Source organism: Melanostigma gelatinosum (assembly GCF_949748355.1).
Source record: "Melanostigma gelatinosum genome assembly, chromosome: 11".
Classification (NCBI taxonomy): Eukaryota; Metazoa; Chordata; class Actinopteri; order Perciformes; family Zoarcidae; genus Melanostigma; species Melanostigma gelatinosum.
The window spans coordinates 5,652,348-5,680,122 of NC_136644.1; the positions used below are offsets into that span (position 1 = coordinate 5,652,348).

A 27,775-nucleotide genomic window follows, 5' to 3' on the forward strand; every position below is an offset into this window, starting at 1 on the left:
CCAAGTAAGCCTGTTGCAGAAAACCCCTGAATGTATTGAATTAATGGTGTCTTTTATTGGTAAAGAACTTACTAATCTGTAAGGGATATGTTTTATTTCTTGATTCAAAAGCCTTGTAGTCTGGCATGCAAATAGTTTGGAATCTTGGCCACTCATGTGGGTCGGTTTCTTATGCTCCTGTATTGTTCTTATTTATTTAGCAGTCTTCTGGTTTTAGACCTTACTAATCAAATTGTAAATACTCTTCAAAAAACATTGAGAAAATAATCATCAGCATTAGTGATTTACGATTGTGAAACCAGCAATACATTCCAATGCAGAGGAACTGTTCTTAATGTATAGCTGGTATTTCTAAGGTTTCTCTGGAAACTGCCACAGTGAGACGATTGATGTGCATTTATCCAACATTCCAGATGTTGTACATAATTACCTGTTTCTGAAGTAACCTGTGGAAAATAAACTAATGCTCTTTAGCAAAAAATCATCATTTCATCCTCTGGGTTTCTCTTTTTTCAAACCAGTGCAGTTAATGAAGAACACAGTTCAGTACAAAATGGACGGCCCAAGGTACAGGGCAACAGTATGTGTATTTCATGATTAGAATTTCAATCCAACAATTTAACCTCCCTAAAAACATGTGCCAGGCGATGTGTTCAATGTTACATTAATATGGCTGAATACAGAAATGTAATGAGTGATATCATGTAATGTCTTAACACTTACATCTCCGTGGGATTTTAGGATGTTTGTGTAATTTAAAGCCTACATATGTGAATACCGTCGTATTGTGGTTTCGTATCCCCCCCATGTTTTAGATAGGTCGTTAATTCAAAAACGGACAACAGTATCATGAAGTCCTCTCATCAATGGGTTATGTAGGAGCCTAAATCAACCGGCAGATTATATCCAACTACTGTGACTTACTCTTCTGAGGTCCTATGCTGTACAAACCTGAGACAAATCCTCCCGTCACAATCTAACCACAATGTAGTTTAACATCAGTGTAAAAAAAAAAAAAAGGTGTAGGTTTCATTCACAGATCAATGTTTTTGGAGAGCTGCATTTAGTCTCACAGGAGAGGACTCGCTGCAGTTCAATGTTCAACCGCAGCCGCACTATAAGGTTCGAAGACTCCGTTGATGGGATGCTTACTGAGATTACCGGTAGGTTTCAGCTTTCCCTCATGACAGCAGCATCATTTTAAAAAGGAAAGTTATAAATTTCATTGGAAATATTTGCAGTAGAAGGACAGCTTGTTTTTTTTTAAGCCATTATAGGTTGTTCCTTATTTAGGACAATCATTCACTCTGGTTTACTTTGAGGAGAAAGGAACACAAAGAGGGAATTTATTCCCCGATTACTTTCATTCAAATTTGCCCTAAGAGGGGCTCTTCTCACAGCCATTTAGACAAGACGCCAACAGTCAGTGTGCCAATATGCACACAAGTATTGTTTTATGACACACTAGAAAAACTAGCCCTATTCTTTCACCCAAAACCTTTCAAAATTGACAAAAGTCACCCAAGAGACGAGGAACTCAAATGCATTTGATAATTTGTCAATTTATTGCATTCAAGGCATTTGTTGAAATATAGATAAGCCTTAAAATATTGGCATCACTATGTCAATACACTGGTAGGGTATCAGACTTTATCTAAAATCTGCATGGAAACATTGAGAGGATAATGTGCTAATAGAAAGCCCCCTCTGCTGTGCAAAGCATAGCGCCAAACATAGTACAGTGAGAGCTACAACGTGACGGCCCTCCACCAACAATCCATAAAGTGTAAAACCAGAGAAAAATTATACATCAACCAAGCTATCATAGATGATGGCACAACATTTCTACCAACATTGCTGCTTTGCGACTACACCACCTCTGATGAAATGAACAATTTCCAATCTCGTGTCCGTTTTGTCTGTGTTGGCGTTAAGCAAAATTGGTTGAGGTAATGACACAAAATGATGTCACAGTGAGAGGAAAAACCTACAGTACAAATGCAGATTTATGCTAACAACACAAATGTGAACCGGTTTCAAACGGCATCAAAAACTCCCAAAAGACCTATATTCGTGTGCAAAACAAGCATAACATGTTTCCCCCCCCCCCAAAAAAGGTACCTCAAGCACAAAAAAAAAAAAAAGAATTTGCTTGTTACAAGTGCAATAATGTATAATATACCCATTAAGTAGAAAAATAGACCGTAAAGCTTTAGAAAAACACCTTACATTCACAGAGTTGAAATAGATTATTTTTGCGACACAAATGTGTTTTATGGAAAGCAACAATAAGGCTATAAGATGAATGTCAAGGGGAATATATGGCTAAATCCTCTTTAAAAAAAAGTCTTACTTAATAGCTTTTTTTAAAAACTGTATCTGCATGTTTACTGTAGTCATTGTATTATTTCCCTCTTGGCCCTCCGTTCACTCAGGTGCAGGCTCAGGTGTTTCAGTCTTCACGTCCACATCCTCATCGCTTTCCAGGCCAGTGCGATTTATGATACGACGCATATTGAAAGGCACTTCCCCACGTCTTTAAAACACAAACAAACACAAACACATAATGGATCAAACAGTCAGGTGCTGCACAAATACTTGCTACAAGTAGAGAAGATGATACTTACAGTATTAATAAATATATTTTAAAAATAAATAAGATTATGCAGCCACAAAAGGCTTTATACAACGTTTTTTCCCCCACATAAGCAGCCCTACGCCAAGACTTGTAAACAGACCTTTCAGCAACTTAATGCAGCTTCGTTTTCGAGTGACCTTCCCTGCCCTCTTTTTCAGAACAACAAATAAACACAATGTTTTACTGCATCAGGTTGCATTTTTCAGTATTCAAGCCAGTAGACTTCTGGCTGTTCTGACCTAAAGTCCTCTGCTAAACAAATATATTTAGCAAGAGGGTTAAAGTTCAATGCCATTTTAAGAGGGAAGTAACGTTAAAGTGCCGTTTACTTTTTACTGTTATATTAACCTCCAGGACATTTTGGATCTTTTTGTTCCAATGATAGCGGCATTACTAAAGTCCATGTCCACGAATACTTTCTTTATAGTGTAATAATATGAGGAAGAAGTATGTTTCTGATGAACGCATACTGCATGCAACATTACGTACTTTGTAAGGGCAGCTGCAGTATGTACTACATTTATTTTAATACAATTAATAGACAACGCTCAAAAAGTGTAATAGTAGAAAGAAATTAACACTTTTAATAATTACTGCAGCAAAAAAAATAAAAAAATAAAAAAGTATGTTAATTAACTGGAAATCAAAAGAACCCACCTTCAATAAAACTTATTACACCCCAGAAAATAAAATACATTGTGTTAAAGTGCAACACATGACATTTTCCAGGATATGGGAAATCTTGTTAACAATCTACAAAAAAAATAGAGGGGGAGCTATCGCTATAAATTTTTGTATGTGAACTGAATTTATGATGGAATATTGACATTGATGGCAAGTTGAGAGGATGCATGCGTGTGCTGGGGCAATGGAATGAGTGACTGTTTTGATGACTGTATTGACACATCAAAAAGAACTCTCAATAAAAATGTTATAGGCGCCTCTACCTGAGCTTGCTCTTCAGAGAGCTGACTTCCCGGTTCATCATGTCTGCCGATTCAGTGGCATCATCCACCTCCCTCTGCAGCTTTCTACGTTGGGCGTTGGACCGTGTCACCTCCTCCTCTGCCTCCTCTAGCTGACGCTTCAGCTGACGCATTCGGCTGTTCGTCTTCTCCGCCTGCAGAGACGGGGTTCATTTGGTGAGGAGAGCACCAATAGAGGAACAAGTGCCAAAGACGGGACAAGCACATCAGCAAGGATTCGAGTCAGGAACAAACTACGCAACAGGACTCCTCTGTCCTCCCTTCAACAATCTAAAAAGGGAGATTAGCGATGAGTTACCTGGTCTTTGTATTGGTCTGTGTTGCGCCTCTCGTCCTCGACCTGTAGCAACACCTCTTTCAGCTTCTTCTCTGTGCGCCTGGTCAACCTGCAGGCCTGCTGGCGCTCCCTGAACAGAGTAGGAAAAGCAGTGCGGCATCAGTACAGGGCTTTTCCGATTAATTCACCATCTCTATATCAGTCTGTACTAAATCACGAGTACACAATTACTGAAACTTTTAGGACCCAGGTATGTTTTTTGTAACACCAAAAAAAAAAAAAAAAAAAGACAACTGTTGTGGTCAGCAGAGAAACCAGTCAAAATAAAAATGGGATGATATTTCAAAGAGTCCATTGCACTCACTTTGACTCTATGTCGAGCTGTTCCTCCAGCATAGCGATCTTGGCCTCCAGGGAGGTGATGGAGGATTTATACTTTGACTTGATGGCTCCCTCGAGCTCCTGCAGCTTCAGTTTCAGCTCCTTCGTCTGGCGATCCAGCTGGGAGCGAGCCCCCTCCAGCCGCAGGGAGCCACTGCGTTCTTCAGCCAGCTCCGTGGTCAGCTGCTCGGTCTGAAGTCAGAAACATGCAAAGACAGTCACCCTGGGTACTCCTTTAAAAATCGCTAATCGCGGTGTTGTTTCTTCGCTGCAACTCTCCAACTCCAGCTGACAATAACTTCAGACATTTGCAAAGGATTTAATCCTGATAAAAAAATTATTATGTTCAGGCGTGGTGTTATTACTGATGCTAGAAATAAAATTTAAAAAAGTAGGTATTTTGGAGTAGTGGGCTGCTGTGAAGCGCCCGAGGATCGATCTGGCAACAAGCTCTACCCACCGCCGAGTGTAAACACATTCCTTCCTTTTACACTGAACACTAAATGTTTTCTCCTACTCGCAAACAAAATGATCAGCTCATATGATCAACATATCTGCGTGTCCGTACCTGCAGTGTGCTTCTCTTCATACGATCGTTGACCATCTCGGTGTTGAGCTGCTCTTCCTCCAGCTCCTCCTCCAGCTGGGTGATACGAGTCTCCAGCCTCCTCTTCTCATCTGCCAGCAGCAAACTGGAAACGAGTGAGGAAGAGGAGCGACAGTAAATAATTAAGAGACAAATTTCCTTTGTTGCTGTGAAATTTGGACGCACATTTATCTATATTCGTGGGTGCATTTTACGTGTTTTTATTGAAATACTATGTTTTGGGTCATACTTCTTGGCGTTGCTGCTGCTAGTCTCTTCCTGGAGCTCATCTCTCTCGCTCTGAACCTGTCTCTTCACTCTCTCTGCAGTGGCCAGCTCCTGCAGGAAGCAGAAGACACAAATGTATACTTCAGAGCTCGATACTAAACACTTTGAACAGTTGCCTGGACGCAATTTCAGCTCGTTAGACTCTACACACAATCACGTTCCACTGTACTGAATAAAGCCAGCGTGCCAACGCCCACATTTATTTACTCAAGTGCCGATCGACCTGGTCACGGCTTTTTTCTGTCCAGGCCCCACAGTGGTGGAATGAACTGCCCACTGACGTCAGGACAGCAGAGTCGCTGCCCATCTTTTGGCGCAGGCTGAAAACTCACCTCTTCAAGAAGTACTACCCAGAGCCTTCCACTTAGCATATATTGTATTCATATTAGTTTTGTTTCTGCACCGACGCTCTGGTTTATGCTCTTAGATGCTCGTTTATATATACACACACATTTAAATTTTTTTTTTTTTAAAAAGGCACTTATGACTAGTAGCTCTCTCTTGAATACACTTATTGTAAGTCGCTTTGGCTCAAAGCGTCTGCTAAATGACTGGAATGTAAAGTGTCTTTTGTGACAGGTTTCTTGTTGTTCCATTTAATCCAAAAAAAAGTGTTCCCCCTCAGGAGTTAATAAAAACAACCTTGAAGCCAGTGCACTAACAAAGTTCTCATATGCTAATATTAAATAATGCCCGTTTATCCAGGTGTCCCATTATTACTTTCATACCTCCTGGAAGTGCAGGGCGTCTGTCTCCATGGCCTTGAGCTTCCTCTCAGTCTCCTTGGCTCCGTTGACAACTTCGTCTCTGGACAAACGCAGCTCTTCCAGCTCTCTCATTTGCTCTTTCATTAGAACCTAGAGCAGTAGACATGTGGTTGGACACCAAGGCTCAAATTTGTTTTGTTTTCATTTGTCTTTGTGTCCGTTTATGTTACTTTCTCAGTTAAACTAGCGAGTCAATCATGGGTTATGAGCAAAGCCAATCTCACTTTGGCAATTTGTTTGCTTATGTGTGAGTGCATTGGAGGCCTATATCACCTGGAGTTTTTTCAGCTGTTTTAGGGCCTCATCACGGCCCTTGTTGGCAGCATCGATCTGGAGCTCGAGATCTCCCAGGTCCAGCTCCAGTTTCTTCTTGGACGAGAGGGCCTGAGAACGCTGCTTGCGTTCATCTTCCAGCTCCACCTCCATCTCACGCACCTGAAGGACAGGACAAATCATTTTGATTTGTGAGTCAGTCAGTAAAACTATAACATTTTCTTGCAAACAAGGTATGCAGAAATTTAATACCACCGTGCAACGCTTTGTGGAAAAAAGTCAGAGTATTGTTTCGTACCTGTTTAACCAGCTGTTTCCTCCTCTCCTCTCCCTGCTCGTCTCTGGCCTGCAGGTCTCGGTCAAACTGGGCCTTCATGGCCTGCATGTTGACCTCCAGACGCAGTTTGGCGTCCTCCGTGGACTGCAGCTCGTCCTCCAGCTCCTCCAGCTGAACCCTCATCTCCTCCAGCTGTTGGTCCATGGCACGCTTTGACCTCTCCAGCTCGTGAACCTGCGGACAAGGAGGTTGCATTGTTACACAATCAGCGTTTTTAAGCATTCAGTGAAGAGAGTCAATGCTGCCAATGATGACTTATTTAGCGTTGAAAAAAAAAAAAAAACTACATGTTTTGATGTTTGACATTTTTAGCCAAAAACAATTAATTCCAGCTCTCCGTGCACCAAAAGTTGACTCGTGTTTTTTCTCTTACACTCTTGCCAACATCATCCTTTGAGGAGACCAGGTCTTCCATCTCAGCTTTGAGCAGCTTATTGGTGCGGTCCAGCTCGTCTTTAAGGTCCGACATGGTCTCCAACTCGCGGGCCAGCGTCAGTGCTCGCGTTTCCTTCTCCCTGGCCTCAGCCTCGGCCTTGTCGCGCTCCTCTGCATACTGAGTAGAAATAGTTTTCTCTTCGGCCAGCATCTAGGGAGAGGAGACCAGGAGAGGCAGTTACAGCACACTGAAAAATGTTTTCTTTTAACTAAACACTCTTCAATAAAAGGTGACTGTTTCTGCTGACATAAACAGTACATTCAAAACAAAATCATGATCCCACATTTTCAGATTTGTGCTTTCTATATAATCTGATGACACTTATTGCTGTTGTGATTCGTTTTTGGATAATTATATCTGTTGCTTGAGTTTTGCCTGCAAAGTTTTACGCAGTAGTCTTAAACATCTCACCCTTTCAACTGCCAAAAGAAAACCATGCAGCCTTTTGCTGAATTATTACTGGTTTCGCTCTGTGCACAAAATACACTTTTGACATGATACCTGGTCAAACTTCCTCTGCTTCTTCTCCAGGCTGGAGACGATCTGCCTCAGGTGGTCCTGGTCCACTATGAGGTCATCCAGCTCCTGCTGTAAACGGGTTTTTGTCTTGTCCAGTTTGTCGTAAGCTGCCGTCTTCTCCTCGAGCTGCTGCATTACGCCTTCCAACTCCCTCTGTAATCGCTTGCGGCCCTCCTCTGTCCCCTCCAGGGACAAGGTCTCATTTTCCAGCTTCTTCTTCAAGTCTACCAGCTGAAGACGTGAAAGAAAGGAGAGGGCATTAGGACAATAAGAATATGTGAAAGTTCAGGGACACTGGACTCCTGATGAATGAATCAAGGCTACAGGAGGGAGCCTTGATGTCCTTCTCCATCACTGATTTGAGGCCAGTCTGAAATAAACTCTTGAACGATAAAGATCTGAGAACACAGTACAATTTCAAAAACTACTGTTGAGTGCGATGTGTTTAAGTGCACAGACAGAGTGTGACACTGTGCACCGACCTGGGTCTGCAGAGCGGTGATCTGTTTCTCTACGATCTTCTTGCCCTCTTCCTCTTCCTCCAGCATCTCCCGCAGGTTGTTCTGTTCGTCCTCCAGCTGCCTCAGGCGGGTGGAGAGGGCGAGCTTCTGACGAGTCTCCTCTTGGAGCAACTCCTGGAGGAAAGAGAAGACAAAACATCAGAAAAAAAAACATGCTAAAAACCCTTTAAAGTCAAGTGTTTTTGCATGCATTTGTTCACATCATGGTAAATTTGCACTATTAAAAGTCATGCTGAATTAGCTCTTGACAGTTCCTGTTTGAAGCATCACCATGAACGCACAGAAACTATCACTAGAACAGTGAAGAAGACATAACATCAAGGAGCGTCTTTTTTCTCGAATTTCTTAGTAGATTTACGGACATTGGGGATAGGAATATCCTTGGTAAGAGGGAGTCACACTGAATCTTAAAACGTTTGATGCAAACATGTTGCTAAGATGTGTGGCAGATACTGTGTTGCTTGTACGCAAATACTGCATGTCCATATACAGAAAACATGTGGGGCAGATACTGTAAGAGATTAGAGCTGCAAAAAGATTGTTTTCTCCAATCATGGCTTGGTCAATAGAAACAGTTCAAAACCCAAAAGTATTGTATTTACAATGTTATGAAATAGAGAAAAGCAGCAAATCATCACATTGGACAAGCTTGAACTGGAAAATATTAAAATGTTTGCTTAAGAAATGAAAAAGAGTTATTAAAACAATTGCTGAATCGACTTCTTGTTTCAGACAAGAGTGCATTTGACACAGTAAACATGCATTTGTGTTTGTACCTGTGTGTCCTGCAGCTGAGACTCTGTAGAAGAAAGGTCTTTGCTGGATTTGATGTTCTTGTGGTCTGCTTCACTCAGGAGGCTGTTGGCATTGTCTACCTCCAACTAGACACCAGAAAATTAATAATGGACACAATATATTTAGCCACTCAACCCATACTACCATCACAAACTATCCTCCTTTCCGCCACCTACACTTCATTTACGTCCCAGTCACTCAGTTCTCCGCCCTTGAAAACCGTACCTGCATCTTGACCATCTTGTCGGCCACCTCCTGCCTCTGTCGCTCACTTTCGCTGAATTTGATCTGCAGTTCTTGGACCTGGGCTTCGGCCTTCTTGCGACGTTGTTCAGAGTCTCCTTTGCCTTGTGTCAGAGTCTGCATCTCGATCTGCAACTCGTTCCACTCGCTCTCCAGAGCCTGCTTGGCTTTGTCCACAGACACCTTGTTCTGCAGGAGCAGCACACATGAAGCATGCGATTGTTATTCAGATGTTTGTTACGCATTGAGCATCCTTCTCCATTGACCACCCAGTTCATTCTTGCACCTGTTCTCCTGATTCAATCCCTACCAAACTGTTCAAATCTGTCTTTCATTGCTTTATAAAGAACATTGAAAATACTATTAAAAGCTCTGTGCAGAGTAGTCATTTCTAATCTTCCTTTTCTGAACAAAATACTGTTATATAAAGAATTGGATAGAAATGTATATAAAAACCCACAATATATACGACGCATACCAATCTGGTTTCAGAGCCACATTATAACAGTGAAACAGCTCTCTACGAGTCTTCAAAGGCCTTAATATAAACAGTGACTCGCAGAGAACTTTGATTCTTGTATTGCTTGATCTCACTGCCATCTTTAAAATGTTAGTATGCAGTATTTGAACATTCTGCCTTTAAATGTAGAGTACTTTGAGTTTACCTGTAATGAACTACATAAATAAGACTGCCATTACCCTCTTGGCCTGTTCCAGCTGTTCATTGATCTCGTCAAATGCCTGGTTGTGTTTTTGTCTCATGTCAGCCATCTGCTGCTCGTGGAGCTTGGCCTCTTCGTCCAGATTCTTCTTCAGATGGGTGACCTCCACCTCCCGCTTGGACCTGCAGAGACAGAATGAGGAAGTGAATAAGAACCGAAGCAAAACAAAATGTATAAATCTTTGCGCACGCAAGTCTTTCACATGAAGACTTCGAGCTGTCCATCAAACACTTTAAAACACACTTCTGGCAGTAAGTCGACGTAGTTTTGACCGTTACCTCAGCTCCTGCTGTGCTGCGGTGGAGTCCAAAGTGTCCTCCAGTTCAGTCTTGAGGGCCTCCAGCTCCTCTCCCAGGTCCCTGCGGTGTTTCTCAGCCTTGGCCCGCGCCTGCCTCTCCAGCTCCAGATCCTCCTGCAGCTCGGAGATCTGAGCCTCCAGCTCCCTGATCTTCTTCTGGGCCATGTTCTTGGCTGCAGCCTCCTCCTCGATCCTGAAGGCGAGAAAGAGAGAAGGGATGAGATTGCCAAACAGGTACTCTGTGTGTTAGTTCTCACTTCCAAGAACATTCACTGCACTAAAGCTTTCAGTTAAAAAAAAAAAAAGAAAAAAGTATTTATTTTTCTTGAACCTGGACAGTGCAGCGAGGAGTTCCTCCTCCTTCTTAGCCAGCTGAGCTCGGAGTTCATCGATCTGAGCCTGCAAGTCTCCCATATGGTCATTGAGCTCACTGGAGTCTCCCTCAAGTTTACGACGGTTCTTCTCCAACTCCTGACGCACCTTTTCCTCTTTTCTTAGACGATCTGTGTGCGAGAAGACAGAAACACAAATTTGACATTTACTTGCAAAGGTAAAAATAAAAAATACATTCAAAGGATGGAGGTGAAAGGAGAAAAAGGAACAGTCCATAAATTACTTTTCGTTCTCAATTTAATAATAACACATCCGATTACAGGCTCTCACGACACCCAAACAATTGAGAGAAAAAAATAAATATATTTAAGAATAGAAAATATACAGTAGCGACATGTAAATGAAGCAGACTGCCTCTGTGCTTTTTTGGGGAATTCACCTCTGCAATGGGCTACATTAAGAGACCTCGAGTGTGTTCACATAGCTCTCATATTGTTTGGGCGAAGTGCTTTTTCCTCTCCATGGCTTCATGAAATGTGTGCGATGTTAGATATTCTTTTTAAACAAATGAAATAAAAATGAATTTCAAACAACGCAAATAATTATGAATCGTATATGAAACAATGGATACTTGCCCTCCAAATCTGTGATCATGGCTTCATGTTTATTCTTGAGTTTCTGCAGGCTCTTGGACTTCTCTTCCTCCTCAGTCAGGTTGGTGGTGAACTCAGAGATCCTCTCCTCCATAAGTTTCTTCTCCTGAGATTATAAAAGAAAAAAGAAATGACTCATTGCCCCAGGTGTAATGGTTGTTTATTTAGGCTGCATTTGTCTGGTGAATGCTGAATGTGTGGGCTACGTTAACATGTTGTACGAGACCTTGATGAGCTTGTTGTTCTGGTCGTCCAGCACCATGACGTCCTCATCTAGCTTCTTCATCTTGGCGTCCGTGGTCAGCTTCTCCATCTGGAGTTTCTGTCTGGCTGCTTCCTCCTCGTCCAGCTGCTGCTCCAGGTCCTGGATAAACAAACAATTTGCAATATTGAAGCATTTTCGCAGTCTCACATTGTGTATCCCGCAGGACTCAACTGACCGTGATGTTCTGCTGCATCTTTTTTCTCTCTGTGTGCAGCTGGGTGGCCCTCTCTTCTTCCTCCTCCAGGCGAGACTCCAGGTCATGCAAGATCTCCTCCAGCTCCTGCTTCCTGGTGGACAGGCGGGATCTCATCTCCTCAGCCTCCGCACACAGCTCCGTCTCTGCCTGGAGCTGCTCTTGAAGAGCCAACTTCTCAGAATTCAGCTAGCAGCGGGGAGTCAAAGGAAAGTGAGACTTTGATAATCACATCATTCGGAATAAAGAAGACTCGTGACTTAATGAAGATCCACTAATTAACTAAGCCACTTCACATATTTAAAAAATAAGGCTGACCATAGCTTAAGCTCCCTCCAGTGTCTTCGTGGAGACGCCTACCTGTTGCTGCTTAGACTCAAATTCTTGAAGCTGCTGCTGAGCCTGCTCTTGTCTCTCCCTCACTTTGTCCAGTTCCTCTTCTTTGGCCAGCATCTCCTCTTCCTGCCGAGTCACTTGCAGCAGAGGTTTCACCTGGAAGACAAAAAGCAAAAAATAAATAAATAAAATAATCTATTAGAGCATATGGAGATGTTTTTTAGGGTGGATGAAATGGCACTCTCGTGAGAAACTGAAGAACTCAGATTTGGATCTAAGTTGGAGCAGAGTTGCGGAAATGAGGGCTTGCAACTCGACTTGGGACATGTCTGCTAACAATCTTCTTTTAGATAGAAGACGCTGTCCAGTGACGAGCAGCGTCATTAATCTCTTACCTTGGTGAAAAGCCTCCACCACTGCCAGTTCCTGAGTTTCAGGTAAGCAACACAGTTCCTCTGGATAACCTTCATGGCCGTCAGCTGCTGCTGCCTCTTGGTAAAGGCTCTGAAGTCAAAAACATATTTGCCATCTTGTCTAGAAATGTTGTAAATATGTTTCTTGATGAAATATGTATAGTGTTAATCCTACTGATTCATACTTGCGAGCCACATATCCTCTGCAGAAGGCCTGGAAGCTGATGATGACATCAGTGATCTTGATGTCCCTCTCCTCCTCCAGGTGAGCCAGGACTCCGGCTCTGAAGAACACTTTACTTTGACCGACGCGGAACAGGTTTGGGTCCAGCTCCAGAGCTTTGCTCTGACATGAAGAAGACATGAAGAGACTCAGTGACGAGTTCCAAACCTTGAACAATGAGCAAATTCTTTTCTGATTTATTGTTCTTACCATGAGCACACAGGCTTGCTTGCCGTCCATAAAGCCCTTTGGGATGGCGTTTGGAGTGAGGATTTCATACCTGAGAGACAGACAAGCAGAATTAAATTACTCTGGTAGTTTGACAGTTGTTTTTAGAATAAATGTGCATATTTTTTTAAAACTTTAGGCCTTTTGGAGTCATGTCGTTAAAGGCACATTCACTGTTGTGGATGCATGTCTGAATGATCTCTTTTTTGGTCTTAATGTCTCATGTTTGTCCCACTTGAGAACTTGATGAAGTTTAGACCAGGACTGGGTTTTTAATTGAGTGTGTAAAATATATAGTAAATGTTTGTCAGGTATGGGTTTTGTTTGTTTGTCACCTTTGTCTGAACTCCTGGAAGACGACACGGTTGGGGAAGCCCTGTCTGCAGATGCGAATCCCCTCTAGGACTCCATTACACCTGAGCTGGTCCAGAACCAGGTGAGGCTCCAGTTTACCAGCCTGAAGAAGAAACAAAGCATCACCGTCTTTCTATTTTCAGACTATTATGTTTCGTCAAACTGAAAAAATATTTTACACCAGTATTGCCAGCGCACATTGGTAGTTCATTATATTGAATGCTCCTTCACTTGTACCACGAGTGCTTGTTCTGTACCTTCTTCTCGTGGTTGGGGATGATGCAGCGGACGAAGTTCGGGTTGGTGTTCCTGAGTGTGGCCATGAGGTTACTCAGCTGCTCCTTGTACAGCTGGCCCACAGTGCGGAACATGCCCTTACGGGTTCTGGACGCACCGTGAATAGAGTCAGACATTCCTGCCACCTTATCCAGGCCGACGATACGGTCCACTGCCAGGACACAAACAAGGTTGTCAGTGCGTTTTATGATGCTGAAATTAAATCATTTCTCATAATGAAAACATATTTGTAACACTTTTCACATGTAGATAAAATACATTTTGACAACACCAGAAGGTGCAAACAAATATTTTAAAACCTACTTCTACTATCTGTGCATCTCAGTATTTATACATTACTGACAAATTAATTGAGGGTGATTTTAACGCTACAGATCCAAACTAGGTCTTGTCCAATGCACACGTGTGTAGAAAAAATTTAATTCACAATGTCAGCACCAAGTTTGTTGGAAATGCCCAAGATGTTCCAGTCATGGACCTTCAACAGGCATCAAATGTTGCATCTCCAATAATTTCAGCATCAAGAGTAGCGCACAGCAGTAAGCGCTACGTGATTTAGGATGAATTGAGTTACTTACTGTCTTTCCACAGCTCAGCAGTAAATTTCTCCGTAGACTGGTTGAACAACGTGGCCACACATTCATTCAGAGGGTCCATGTTCTTCATCAGCCACGCGTCTGCTTTGTAGCCAACCTGCACCAGAGGAGACATGTTTAAAATAAAAGACTACAAAGTTGAGGTTACCAGATCCTCGTTACTGAAGCTTGATGTCCCGTTTTATTCTGAAGCACAGAACGTTTTTATGACGCCGACTTAATTTACAAATCGAAGGTCTACGGCGTGTAACCAGTGGACTTACTTTGTGTACTCAGAAGTGAGCCAGAGAAATATGTTGCGGCCATCTAGTGGAGCAGTACAATTTTCAGCTGCTATTACTTTACTTGAGTACTTTATACTCATAATAAGAGGGAAAAATTGTACTTTTTACTCAAATACATATTTATACGACGGATGTAAATACTAGTTCAACTGCAGATTGAAATTGTGCAACTAAAAGTATGTGATCACTTCATAACATATGGATCTTTCTTCTCGATAAGACAACCCAATAGGTTGTAAAGTAGCCAAAATATGATCTCCCTCCACTAACTACAGTCATGTTAGTCCACCAATAATAATAAGTCACTCTTTAACAAACCCAACAATATAAACTTTATCATCATTGACCTTTCCAGCATAGTGTATAATGCAGAAATCGGCGTCGTCCTTGAGTTTCTTGGGTTTCTGGAACTTGGGGTTTGTCCCCTGCTCCTGAACCACTTTCTCCACAAAGCTCTTGTCTGTGGCTTTAGGGAACCAGCACTCTTCATCCAGCAGAGCCAGGATGCCGGGAGGACCGGCCTGTGATGAACGGAGGAAGAAACAAAACGCACGTCAGTCTGCAGTTCAAATAATCACATGCCTCCGCTTGTGTTTAGTCAGTGACTTCTGCAGAAAAAGGCTTGTAACCGTCATCTCAAGTGTTACTTCTAGTGGAGAGAAGTACTGCCCATGTTATCTGTACAAGTCTTGAGGCGGAATAATAACTGGGAGACTTCTCACATGTTTTTCAATGAGGTCGATGCAGGACTGCAGGTCGAGGCCGAAGTCGATGAAGCTCCACTCGATGCCCTCCCTCTGGTACTCCTCCTGCTCCAGGATGAACATGGTGTGGTTGAAGAGCTGCTGCAGCTTCTCATTGGTGTAGTTGATACACATCTGCTCAAATGAGTTCAACTGCAAGAGAGAAGAGAAACTATTACGCCAAATAGTTAAAAATCTGCAACTTTCGTCAGAAGCCCTCCACACCTGGAGAGTGACGGGGCTGCAGACCTCATCATAAGGTGTTACAGGGACACTGTTAAAGACCAACCTCACAGGTCTGCCTGTTGCCCATTCATTTCTATGAGGAATTCGGTATCGACTTCCGTTTGTGAATTAAACTCACGTCTTTTAATCAAATTAAACTTTGACACCACTCTATAGCATGCAGCATTAAACAGACTCCTGTATTGCTGACAAACAGAGTGGCTGAGCCCCATCAGAGTGCTCTCTCTGATCACAGAACTAGAGTTACGATGCATGACTATCAAATCTGTCAAGCCCTGAACAGCTCACCTCAAAGATCTCAAATCCAGCAATATCAAGGATGCCAACGAAGGAGGCTCCCTGTCTCTTGGTCTTGTCCAGGGCCTTATTGATCCTCAAGACCAGCCAGCGGAACATCCTCTCATAAGAGGCTTTGGCCAGAGCCTCGATAGCAAACTCAGCCTGCTCCTGGGTCTGTGCCTTCTGGACATAGTCCCTGCCAACCTGCAAAAACAAATACTCCAATGTCATCCTCCTGAAGTCACAATCACAAAAATAAGCAGACAATTGACAAAATCGCTTTCATTTAATTTGGATGAAGAAACTAAAATTCACACCATTTTCAAACAGAAAAAATGTCCCGACATTGCATCCACAAACTCACAGGCCAAAAAAAAAAAAAAAAAGTGGAAATTTGCATCAAGCAATGAGTTGAAAGAAATATGGTGAACGAATGGGTATATTATCGAATGTCAAAGAAACAATCGTGTTTCCATTGCCATGCAGACCTTTATTCTGGGAGACAGGATGGCTCGTGTGAAGTCGGTCACATTGATGCTCAGCAGGTGACACACTTTCTGGGCGGCTGGGGGTGAAACATGGGGGTCACATTGGAGGCCGTGAAGGTGGATATTTGATGAAGTGGGAAGGTTTGAGAAAATGCGACAGACAACATGCACAGCGGAAATGATGATGATGGTGGCGTGTCTGTGTAAATGAGCGTACCGGTGTCATCGGGCATGGAGGCCTGGTCAGAGTTACGCTCCTTCTTGAAGCTCATGTTCCCCAACTGCAGCACGGCCGACACCACCTTCAGCAGACCTGACAGACAGACAGAGTCATTGTGTGCTGCAGAGGCAAGAATCACATGAAGCTTATGTGCCACACGTTTGATGATCTCACCCTATCAAAAAAACAAAAACTCATTCTGTATATTAAGATATTTTAAAACAAACTTTAAAAGTTGACATAAAGCAAAACCTTTCATTCCGTTTTGCATTCAGGAATGTCACTAAAGTAGTTAGAAATAAACACAATCTTACTAGTATTTAATACATCCACTTCTATAAATAACCTGCAGCAATTAGTTGATTAATCAATGAGTCATGGAAAATTAACCAGCGGCTTTTTGACGAGTAAAAACGCAGACATTTTCTGGTACTACATTCTCAAATGAGTGCGTGTTTCCTCGAGCTCCAACAAATGTGTCAGCTCAGCATAGGTTTTTCTTTTTACAAGTATTTCAAATTCTGCATCGTTTTCAGCCATGTTTACTAGCTTGCAGTCTTCTTCTTCCCAATCTTTGCCGACACATTGCTGGAGCATTACAGCCATCTGTAGGTCAGTGGAACGGTATGAAACCATTGACGGGAATGTGCATCGCGTCACCTTTGAGAGTGTGCGTCCTTGTGAATGAGATAAACAAACCGGGCACCCACCAAAACTCCACAGGGAACCTTAGATTGATAATGAACTAAATCCTTAGTCACAGCTCTATAAACAAGTTTGAAAAAAAAAAAAAATATCATGGTTAGGTACCAATTCTTTCCTCTTCTGGGACACTCATGATCTGAAAGGCGTCCATGGTCTCAGTGAACATGTCCGTGTCCTGCTGGCCAGGTATCGTCACGTTGCCATTGGACATGAAACGGTACTTGCTGTAATCCTCCAGACACAACTCAGCTAGACAGTGAAAAAGGAGAGAGAACCATTTATGAACAATTGACCTCCATAAGTTGCTTAATAAATGTACCGGCTCTTGAACAGGTTCAGTAAACATCAATAAACGTATCCCAGTTGGACAGATTCCCGTCGTAATAAAATGTCTCACAGCGCAGCTCGTCCCCCGCTCCACTGAGCATGTAGTAAAAGATGTGGAAGCTCCTCTCGTCTTGAGCTTGTCGGACGGCCCGAGACTTCTCCAGCAGATCTAGCGACATTTCAGTCAAGGACAAACATGCAAACGCAGCAAGACAACAGCATCTTTGAACGTATAGACGCAAAACTGGATTAACCCACATGTTTTTAGCAATAATGCGATTCATTTCTAAACTCGTTTGGTAATATGCACTAAAGGACAATTTAAAAAAAAAACTGAGATTTACAGGTTGCTCTTGCAGCGGCACTTTTACCCCACCTGGTGGCCCTGTCTTGTAGAGGATTCACAAGTCTGTATCTTACTGACAGTATCAGTCTAAAATGAAGTCACGGCTCTGTGCCCCTGGTTTCTATCACATATGGGTTGAGGGAAGCTCCGAACAGGTTAATCCAGTAAGTAAGTAGCATATTTTTAAAAAGGATGCAAGTTTCGATGTTGGCTCCAACAATGTATCCGTTGACATCAAAGTTGATCCTGATGAATTTTCCCTACAAAAGAAAACAAAGTTAAATCATTTTGATATGCAGTACTAAAACGGACCCATGTTCACAGTTAGCTTCTCTACATGAACACAAAATAATCTGCCAAAGTTTCAAAGATGTGTGCACATTTTGTCTGTGCCCTTCTCACTGGTTGAAAGTGGGCGGGGTGTTCAACCCAAACCTAATAATAGCAAACGCTGTTTATTTGGAGCGGCGCTTATTTGACATGAACGTTATGTTATTCAGAAAGCAATACAGTTCTCAGGGGCTTCGATTCGTTTTCTTACAAATCTTGAAGAGTTGTCGTTCTTGACGGTCTTTGCGTTGCCGAAGGCCTCCAGGATGGGGTTTGCTTGCAGCAGCTGTTTCTCCAGTTCCCCCTGACGGAGAGGATACAGTGTCAGAAACTATAAACAATAACTTATTTATCATGACTCTAAGCTGGAAATTCATCAGGCAAGCACAGCTTAAAAATCGTGCATTTACATAGAGCCTGCAATGGCTTCTAAAAAACAAACATTTCAACTAACTACCTCAGGGGATGTTATCATTGCCCAATCAACCACCCACAAGCATATACGGTACTGAATCCTGCACATTCCAACACGCATACCAGCAAGCCCACTCAAGCAAGAAAAAAAAGAAAAAGAAAAAAAAAATACTCTTGTAAAACCATCCCTGTCCATGCAGGCACAAACAAGCTGGCTAGCCAAGATCACCCCAAACAACTGCATAATAATGGAGTCCGGACTGACCAGATTGAGAATAAAAATTTTAAAAAAAGCTGTCAGCCAATACAGCTTTAAAACTAGAGGCACACAACCGCATATAAGTTTACGGCTCAACTACTCTGCTGTGTTGCCATCGAGCAGACGGGTCTCTTTATCCTCTAAACCCACACCAGACTGTTTATAGTGGATGGAAAACTTAGGTTTGCATTTTACAACAAACTATTGAATTTACGAGGAGTTATGATGACAACATTGATACCACCGTATGCTAAATATGAAGCTATAGCCAAGAGCTAGTTAGCTTAGCATAAAGACTGAATACAGGGGAGAATCGCTAGCCTGCTTCTGTCCAAAGATAATGGCACAAACCCCAAAGTGTTAAATTGGGTTTTAAGGGGCTAGCTGTTTCCTACATTTCCACGCAGTATGCTAAGCAGCTGCAAAAATGTCCCATGTACCTGCCTAGGGATGAGATTATGGGAGGGAAACAACAATTTGCATAAACCTGGTACATTACATCTCTTCTTACATAATAGGTAAAGGTTCTTTGTGTGATGCCCACATCTAAAAATGAAGTTTGTTTCTTTATTTAGAGTGCAGTGGGCTATATTCAAGTCATATTTTAACACATTTCCTCCAAAACCCAGGCAAAGACAAAACGTTTCCCGTTAGTAGAGAAGTGCATAAGGAGTCAGACACCATGCGTATGGAGTCAGAGATGAACTCACATGTGATAAAACTGCATTGCCCTGGAGAAGAGGTGAAAAAAGGACAGAGTTCAACACATTTCATGTCAACTTCAGCACACACATTACATATCTGCAGAGGAAACCTGGTGTCACCTGATGCACCGCGAAGTAGCGATACGTCTAACATTTCTTGTGAAACAACCTACATATAAAGAATACGAGTACAAGCAGACACATTCATTCTGTTTCACTTTTACGCCGAGGAGGCGAGGCAGGCACGTCGAGGCCTGAAAGAGGAATGCACATCAGTCGTCGCCATCAGGTAGACTGCTTCATAGAGATATCAGGGGAAGAACAGGGAGAGGAAAAATAAAGGGGGTTTCCATCCAGAGCCTTCAGACGAACCATCAGGAGAGAGTCAGGAAGAGGAGGGGGAACGAAAAAGAAAAACAGCTCCGTTTTTACTGACCTGCTCTTTCTTGGACTTGAAAGATGAGGCAACGTGGGCGAGATACTGAATGACTTTCTTGGTATTTTCTGTTTTCCCTGCTCCCGATTCCCCACTGTAGAGACAGAAAGATGTAGACACATAATATGCATCAGAGAAGTCAGCACACGGAACATTATAATCAGGCATTAGAGACACACTACACAAGAATAAAGACATAGTTTGCAATGAAGACTACTTTTTTCCCCCCTCATAGCTGACATAAACACAAAACAAGAAAACTGCTTCCAAGGTCAAGAACGAACTTCGAACATATTTCTTTGACCAAACACGAGTGAGAAAAATCAGCAAGTGCTCATAAAACACTGATAACTTTAACATCTACAATTCAATGACAACTTGGCAAATTGTATCTGCTGATAATCATGTGATGTGATGAAAAGCCACTAAATTAAGCTTAAAGTGAGACTGTTTTGTTCGGGCCTTGAAGGAAAACTAAATTCAAGCTTGATCCTACAACCAACAGGCATCTGTATGAGTCGGTGCAAAAAAGGAATCAAAGAAAAAGAAAAAAAAAAAAAGAGCTGTTCACTTCTCTAAACAAAGCTGTTGTGAAGATGCCAAGAGGACAGAGTGACTTACGTGCAGAGGATGGACTGGTCCTCACGATCTGAGAGGAAGAGACGGAGGAGAAGTCATGACATTACAGCCAAAAGACAGGCAGCTGAAGTGACGCCCAGTAATAATAAGACATGCGATTGTTTAACTCTTCAGTTTCTGTGGCGTGTGAGCCATGTCGGGTTGATTAATACACTGATGAATAGAGTCTCTGGATCCAGCTACTCTAATGTGAAGATTTGTTTTCGTTGTTTACATCATTGCTAATTCACAATCTTTGAGTTTTCGCCTGAAAGAGGCACCCTGGGACTTATTTGCACTGTAGCTGACACACTGTTTTCTCTTAAACTCTGTTACCCTGCATCATGCTCCTGTAGGCCGTGTCTGTGATGGCGTAGATGTGAGGGGGCATCTCGTGTCTCTTCTTGCCCTTGTACATGTTCACTATTTCCTCAGAGTAGATGGGCAGGTACTTGTACGGGTTGACCACCACGCAGAACAGACCAGAGTACGTCTGGGTAACACAGAAGTTAGTTAGTGTGAGAGAGGAGTGTGAATGCAACCACTTAAATAAACATCTGCCACTAAGAGGAGACCCGTTGCGTGAGAATATATACAAACATGCTTGTCCACACAAACTCACATAGATGAGCCCAGAGTAGTATCTCTCCTTGAGGTTGTGCAGCACCGAGGCCTCGTTCAGGCAGGTGAGCTCCGCCATGTCCTCCACCTTGCTGAACTTGGGTGGGTTCATCTTCTGGATGTCATCCTTGTTTACCGTCACCTGAGATTTACAGAGACACGACAGCTGTCAGAAGGACGACCTAAACCAGACCACGACAACACGTTTGTTAAAAGTACATTTGACATCGATGGTGAAATGAAACTGCTGGCTCTTTGCCGGTCGTCAACGACTTAAAAGAAACAGACAAACTAATTTAGAGTCGAAAATAGAAATTCTCCACTTTCACCTTCTTGCCAGAGTCGGTCAGCTCCACCATGCACTCCTCTCCCTGCTCCTCCTTGACAGAGCCGGGCTCGAAGCCCAGCTTCTCAGAGGGAACCCACACCAGCTTCTTGGTGGCCCAGTCGGCCTGGGCCAGAGGGGCGCTCCCCGCGCTGCGGTCGCCATATAGGAACTTGTCTGCGTCCGTCATGGTAGCTTTAGGACAGAGCAAGAGAACATTTTAAACCAACATGAAGCCATCGGACCTTGGGAAGGGAGCTGGAATCAAAATAAATTTTTTAAAAACATATGTATTTTGTTGCAGACAAACACTCCATGGCGTGGCGGGCCACCCTCTCTTCTGTCATTTCTCTGCTTTTGAAATCAGATAAAAACAAAAATGCCACAAATAAAAAAAGTATATCTATTCTTATATACAATTAGAATAGCTAATAGCTAAACTTCTCTATAGTGCCGACGTTGTATTGTACTCAATATTGAGGACATTTTGCCTCGCCTCAAATGACATCCGGGAGACAGAAGACCTTTTCAATGTCACATGCACCAGTGTACAAAGCAAGAAGTAAAGCACACCGTCTTTAAAACCACAAAGGCTGCTTGTCATGAGACTAACACCGCCACTCACCGCGTGTCATTCAACGCCCGAGTTGAGCACGAGAATGACTTCAGGCTTTCACTAAAACTTGCATGAATAAAGACAAACTCAGGGAGGCTGGTAAACAGTCACTGTAGCATTAGCAATCCAAATATTTAGTTCAAACAAACTTGTTTCGTTTCCTTGCCGGTTTATTCATGACCCGAGTCTCAACACAGTCCACATAACAATTAGTAACTCATTACTGATCTCTACAGTGAGACACCCGCTCTCCACATTTCTACCTGTCCGTCCTCCATTACCTGTCTGACCCACATTCCTTCCTCACCAGCTCATTAAAACACAGAACTCCACAAATTCCCGACTCCTTATTATCCACAACCCTCTCTCCAGAGCCACAGGTAATAACTGTGCAGATATTACATCGTCGGCATCAGGAGAGTGAGGCTGGCTCTGAGCATTTAAAGCCTCTAGCAGCGAGAGTTATGTAAAAGCGCTGGTGGAGGTCGGCGGAGGGATGCGCTGCAGTCAAGAGAAACCAGGGAGGAATGTCAGGAGCAAGTCTGGACACGGACGGAAATGTTATTCTTTACCAACCACACCCTGAATAAGACTCAAAAAGAAGGAAGATACCATCAAAAAGATAAGGCCATTACCTCCATTCTGCCTTCACTAACTAGTTAAACAGATGTCTTATTTATGAGATCGTCCCCTTGCATCATCTCATCTTCAAGCGGGTCCGACAAATCCCGACATTAGAATTTACAATGTTTTTCTTTATAATAAAGAAAAACATCCAGGGCTTTGAACAATATCCGAAACTCAAATCATTATTTGTATAAAAGGCAAGTCAATTTCATCCATCAAGCCCAACAACACCAAATCTTATAACCGGTACACCCTCTATCCTGAGACCCCTTCACAACAACTATTCCCAAAGGAAATGAGTGCAAGTTAAAACCAAGTAAAGACTTGTCACTTCTCAATCAAAAGGTGATATTTATACAAATAGAAATGTTATATATGAATGTTTGTACAGTAGCATCCTCTCAGGTAGAGGACGGATGATGACAGAAACAGCCGAGCGTTTATAGAGCGAGGGATAAAGGGATCAGTGCGCAGGGTGTCAGTCGTGTCTGTTCATTAAGTGCTCAGACTCTTGAACATCAGTGGAGGAAGCCGACGAGGAACGCAGTCGCATTTCTTCTGGTTCTTTCACGCAGCACCAGAATCAAAACTGCAGCAGAGCTCAGACAAAACTAAGAGCATTCACAGCAACTATACCGGGTCCTGAATGCACCATCAAGCTTGAAAAACATGAATGCAAATAGCCCACGCAGAGGACTTGTGACATTCACATGCATGTGGCTTCACTGCTAAAGCTATCCATGGGCGAACTTCCTCAGGAAGTTGCACAAACTCTGCACAGTCTGACACCATGTGGATCAAAATGACGAGACAAACCACTTCAAGCTTCACGTACACCCTTCTGTATTGATTCTCGTCATTCAGAGTATCCACTACAACCCAATGCTGTGGCACTGACACATTAGGGATTAGTCAAAGTGAACGAGGAGATGATTTTGAGGTGGATTGGTAGATCGCAGCTCTGTGTGCACGCTGAAGAAAAAAAAAAAGTGGCGAAAAGTCATCAGCGCAACAAGATGTCAGTATTTGTTTTCATGTTTAAAAAAAAAGGTGATGAGGAATGAGGAATTGTGGTAGAGCAGTCTCATTTCCGGGCTGAACAAAAAGAGGAAGACTACATTTTGCAAACTGTTTTTTTTACACAGCAAGTCATGAGTAGAAACATGCCCCGAGCTGGAGCCATCTTGTCAGACATAACTCATCAACACAAAGCCAAGTCCTCTTTTGTGACTGCATGTCAATTTTGTATCCCGAGGCAGAGGCACGCAGCGGCGGCAGCAGCAGCAGGGTGTGTTAGTTTTGTGAAAGATCATATCAGGGCTCACCTGACAAACAAAAGTGCACTGCAGGGTCCAAACTGGGTCAATATGACAGATGCAAGTCAACACAGAACACCTGAGATCAAAAGAGGAATCTTCATAAAACATCCTGGTTTTCCCTGTCAAGTTAGATTGAGTCACTGTTCATATGATTATCATTATTTCCTGGTAAAATAATTAAATAAAAAAAATTCTACCAGTCCTACAATTTAAGATTAAAAAGGTGTGTTTATACAGGTAAAATAAAACCAACGGCATTCATTTCACCTTTACAATTAAACCGGGTTTAGCCACCTGTTTGATTGGAAAGTGATATTTATGTACCTTGTATATTCCTTATGAAAACATTACTATTTGATGTTACTGGTTGTGGTCGTTTGTCTTGTGAGCGTCATAAAGAGAAGTGACTGTCAGCTGTGGGTTCATGTCACGGCAGCCTTGACTCAGCAAAAGCACCATAGAAAGGTTTAAAGAGCCCAGCGCATAATATATAATACAAATGAATTAATATTCGGAGACAACCAGGTGATACCTGAGCATGCGCGGGTTTAAATGGCTCCTCTGTGTCGCCTGATGAAAACACCTGGGCAGATTCTAAACAAGCATATTTCTACTCGTCCTTCCTTGAACTAAAAACTAAACTTATGCTGCTCAAAATGTTAGTGTACAGCAGCTCATAAGAACGCCCATCTGCTGAAGAAGACACAGTTAATACCACCCAGCTGTCCGTAATATTAACAATAATGAGAACACACCTGTTTTTCAAAGGCAGGCACTGTGCGTGAGCTCGTGTCGTCTGTTCCTGTCCGGTGTTTGCAGCAGCAAAGTCCCTTTGAAAGACACTTTGTCCACTAAACGTCTCTGTCTTCCGCCGCGCCTCGACGCTCTCATGTGGTCCAGCTGCTCAGGCGTGGCTCTGCGAGGATGGACCGTCTGCACCTTTGATCCGCCCAGGTTTAGTTATTTGCAGGTAAATTAAAACGCCCCGCCCCCCGCGGTCTGTGGTGCGTTCAAGAGCTCCACGTTAAAACCTGGAGGTATGAGTTGTCGAATCATTTCAGTCATTTATCGATCAAAAATTACATTCTTTGTTTACATCTTGGTCTTGGTTGAATCAAACAAGCAATCTGAAGACTCAAGACATTTTTTCGTAAATGACTAATTGAATAATAACAAATAAAAAATGATTCAACTAGTAATTAGGTGCAGCACTATTCTGAATAAATATATATGCATATAGCTTTTCAAATATTTCTCATTATAATATTTTTGCTCTCAGATATATCTGGACACCTAGTGTGAAGTTTAGACATCCCTTTTTTCAAATTAAAATTTGCACCTCAAACAAAAATAGGAACAAGAAACTCACAACGCTGTAAACTGTAAAGGGGTTAAGTGTTTATATGTTGAGATATGTTTACTTTATTGGAAGAGAGTCAGTGATTATCTGTTGTACGAGAGTATTGTGTGTGTGTGTGTGTGTGTGTGTGTGTGTGTGTGTGTGTGTGTGTGTGTGTGTGTGTTTAGGAATGCAGAGCCCTGTCTGTACCTGCAACAGGAGCAGGGGTGTGGCACTGCTGGAAATATGACACAAAACACAAAACTGGCTGCAGAGAGGAAACAAATGTAAAGAGGGCCAACCGGCATGGAAGAGTATGTCCATATTTATGTGTTCATGGTTCTAGAGACAAAACAGTGGGTCTAATGTCAGTGAAGTATGTAAAAACAGTGCAGTTCACAGGAGTGAAACACAACTTCTTTGCAATTCTGGTATTGTGTTCTCTCTGTAAAAATAAAATTAAAAGAGTAACTTACAATCATTTCAGTCACATAAGCAAAACAAGTAAATGAGCACATAATCTTACCAAAATATACCCAAAACCAGGGGGAATATCTACCTGCACTTTGCCTCCCATCAACCAATGAGCTTTTGGTTTAATTTTCTACCATATATGGTCAGAGCGAGGAGACAGAGAAAGAGTAAGATCTGCAGAAAGAGCAGAGGTGGAGGGGGGCGTGGTCTATTGTTGTGTTTTTGCAGTGCGGGTGTAAAGTTTCTTCTCAAACCCTGTCATTACCCGGAGCCCCGGTCCTCCTGATCTGTCACACATCAAAGATGAGCGGATAAAAATGTAGGGGTAGCGTGTCGCACCATGAACGAGACGGAGCAAACACACACACACACGCACACACACACACACACTCACACTCACACTCACACACTGTTAGCATTGCAAGGTGTGTGCTTACACTATGTAAGCAATACAATTACACAAAATACACATCAACTTTATATTACGTTGTATGGAGAGGAGGAATGATTTTAATAACCAATAGCGCATTCAATGTGCATATTGGCATGCAAGTATTGTTTCCTTTAACTGTTCATTGTTCAGCCTCCATCCTGCTTCAGATAAAAAAGCCTCCTATCTCTCCTATATGGTATGTACAGTTAGTACAAGTGTTTCCAAATATATTAAATATTACAGACATATTTACAAATTCAGCTACTTAAAAAAACCCTCAACATTTGTAAATCCTCCTGAGCTGCCGGCTTCTCTTCCTTTGTGATTGAATAAAAGGGAGTTCACTGGCTTTTACTGCAATTCCCCTCAGTCAGCAGTTACCACAGAAGAAGAGTTTTGCTATCATTCTGCAAATTCAGTGCACATCTTTCTGCCTTTAAACAGTTAACGTACTGCAATACGGTGTTTAAATGTGCACACTGTGAAAACAAAGTGTCCATCCGTAGCTCTACTCTTTCACTCGGTCGTCATCCTGTTGGTTCATTTCTGCAGCCACAGGGCACTGTCTTCTCTTACACCACCTCACATATGAAGCAGCTTCCTGCTGCTCCCTTCAGCACAGGGAAACCGACTCACACTGAGGTCATTATGAGGTGTGTGTGTGTGTGAGTGAGTGAGTAAGATGACAATACTTTTCTGGATCATACACACGTCAACAGATATGTCAACACACAATAAAAATGTGAATATTGGATAAAGCCAGTTGAACATTATTGATACATTTCGTTGACAGATTAGAGTCAACAGGTTTTTTTTGGAGAGAATTTTGGAAATCTCTTTTCATCACTCCATAAATCAGAAAATACGGTTAACAGAGACAATCAATAATGTTTTCCACATGTTTAGGAATTAAATGTATAAATCAGGCTTGTACACTAAAATAATTAATCATATTAATCACATAATATGCAAGAAACCGGTTGATATTTTTTCTTCAGTGGTGCAAATTCAGCCGATCAAATTCTCAAAGAACAACAACTTGGACTTGGACTTTTTTATTATATATATATATATATAGATATATATATCTATATATATATAGATATATATATCTATATATATATCTATATCTATATATATATATATATAGATATATATATATATATATATATATAGAGATATATATATATATATATCTATATATATATATATATATCTATATATATATATCTATATATATATAGATATATATATATATATCTATATATATATATATATATATATCTATATATATATATATATATATATATCTATCTATCTATCTATATATATATATATATATATATATATATATATATATATATATATATATATATCTATATATATATCTATATATATATAGATATATATATATAGATATATATATATATATATATATATATATATATATATATATATATATATATATATATATATATATATATATATATATATATATATATATCTATATATATATATCTATATATATATATCTATATATATAGATATATATATAGATATATATATCTATATATATATATATATATATATCTATATATATATCTATATATATATAGATATATATATAGATATATATCTATATATATCTATATATATAGATATAT

The 27,775-nt window shown here is 41.6% G+C and overlaps 1 protein-coding gene across 2 annotated transcripts; it reads right to left on the minus strand.

The window, feature by feature from the left end:
• Positions 1 to 1,542: 1,542 nt before the first annotated feature.
• LOC306784502 (myosin-9-like) lies at positions 1,543 to 24,782 on the minus strand. Of its 2 annotated transcripts, none has more exons than XM_079278527.1 (43): positions 24,621 to 24,782; positions 21,308 to 21,498; positions 20,980 to 21,120; positions 20,694 to 20,850; positions 20,361 to 20,388; positions 19,740 to 19,833; positions 19,310 to 19,330; positions 18,138 to 18,230; positions 17,793 to 17,856; positions 17,321 to 17,419; positions 17,029 to 17,172; positions 16,216 to 16,311; positions 15,999 to 16,075; positions 15,520 to 15,714; positions 14,965 to 15,138; positions 14,590 to 14,763; positions 13,941 to 14,055; positions 13,323 to 13,513; positions 13,047 to 13,168; positions 12,694 to 12,763; positions 12,446 to 12,606; positions 12,243 to 12,351; positions 11,872 to 12,003; positions 11,494 to 11,700; positions 11,280 to 11,417; positions 11,036 to 11,159; positions 10,399 to 10,570; positions 10,048 to 10,260; positions 9,747 to 9,891; positions 9,030 to 9,236; positions 8,786 to 8,890; positions 7,971 to 8,123; positions 7,471 to 7,719; positions 6,907 to 7,119; positions 6,495 to 6,707; positions 6,197 to 6,358; positions 5,885 to 6,013; positions 5,119 to 5,207; positions 4,851 to 4,974; positions 4,266 to 4,474; positions 3,923 to 4,031; positions 3,586 to 3,758; positions 1,543 to 2,536 (listed from the first exon to the last, which is right to left on the minus strand). In XM_079278527.1, the coding sequence occupies exons 2-43, from the start codon at positions 21,491 to 21,493 to the stop codon at positions 2,428 to 2,430; spliced, it is 5,886 nt and encodes a 1,961-aa protein (XP_079134653.1). In that variant the 5' UTR covers positions 21,494 to 21,498; positions 24,621 to 24,782; the 3' UTR covers positions 1,543 to 2,427. The 2 variants fall into 2 exon arrangements, with proteins under 2 accessions (XP_079134653.1, XP_079134654.1); XM_079278528.1 differs by lacking the exon at positions 24,621 to 24,782 and adding an exon at positions 22,201 to 22,287.
• Positions 24,783 to 27,775: the final 2,993 nt, after the last annotated feature.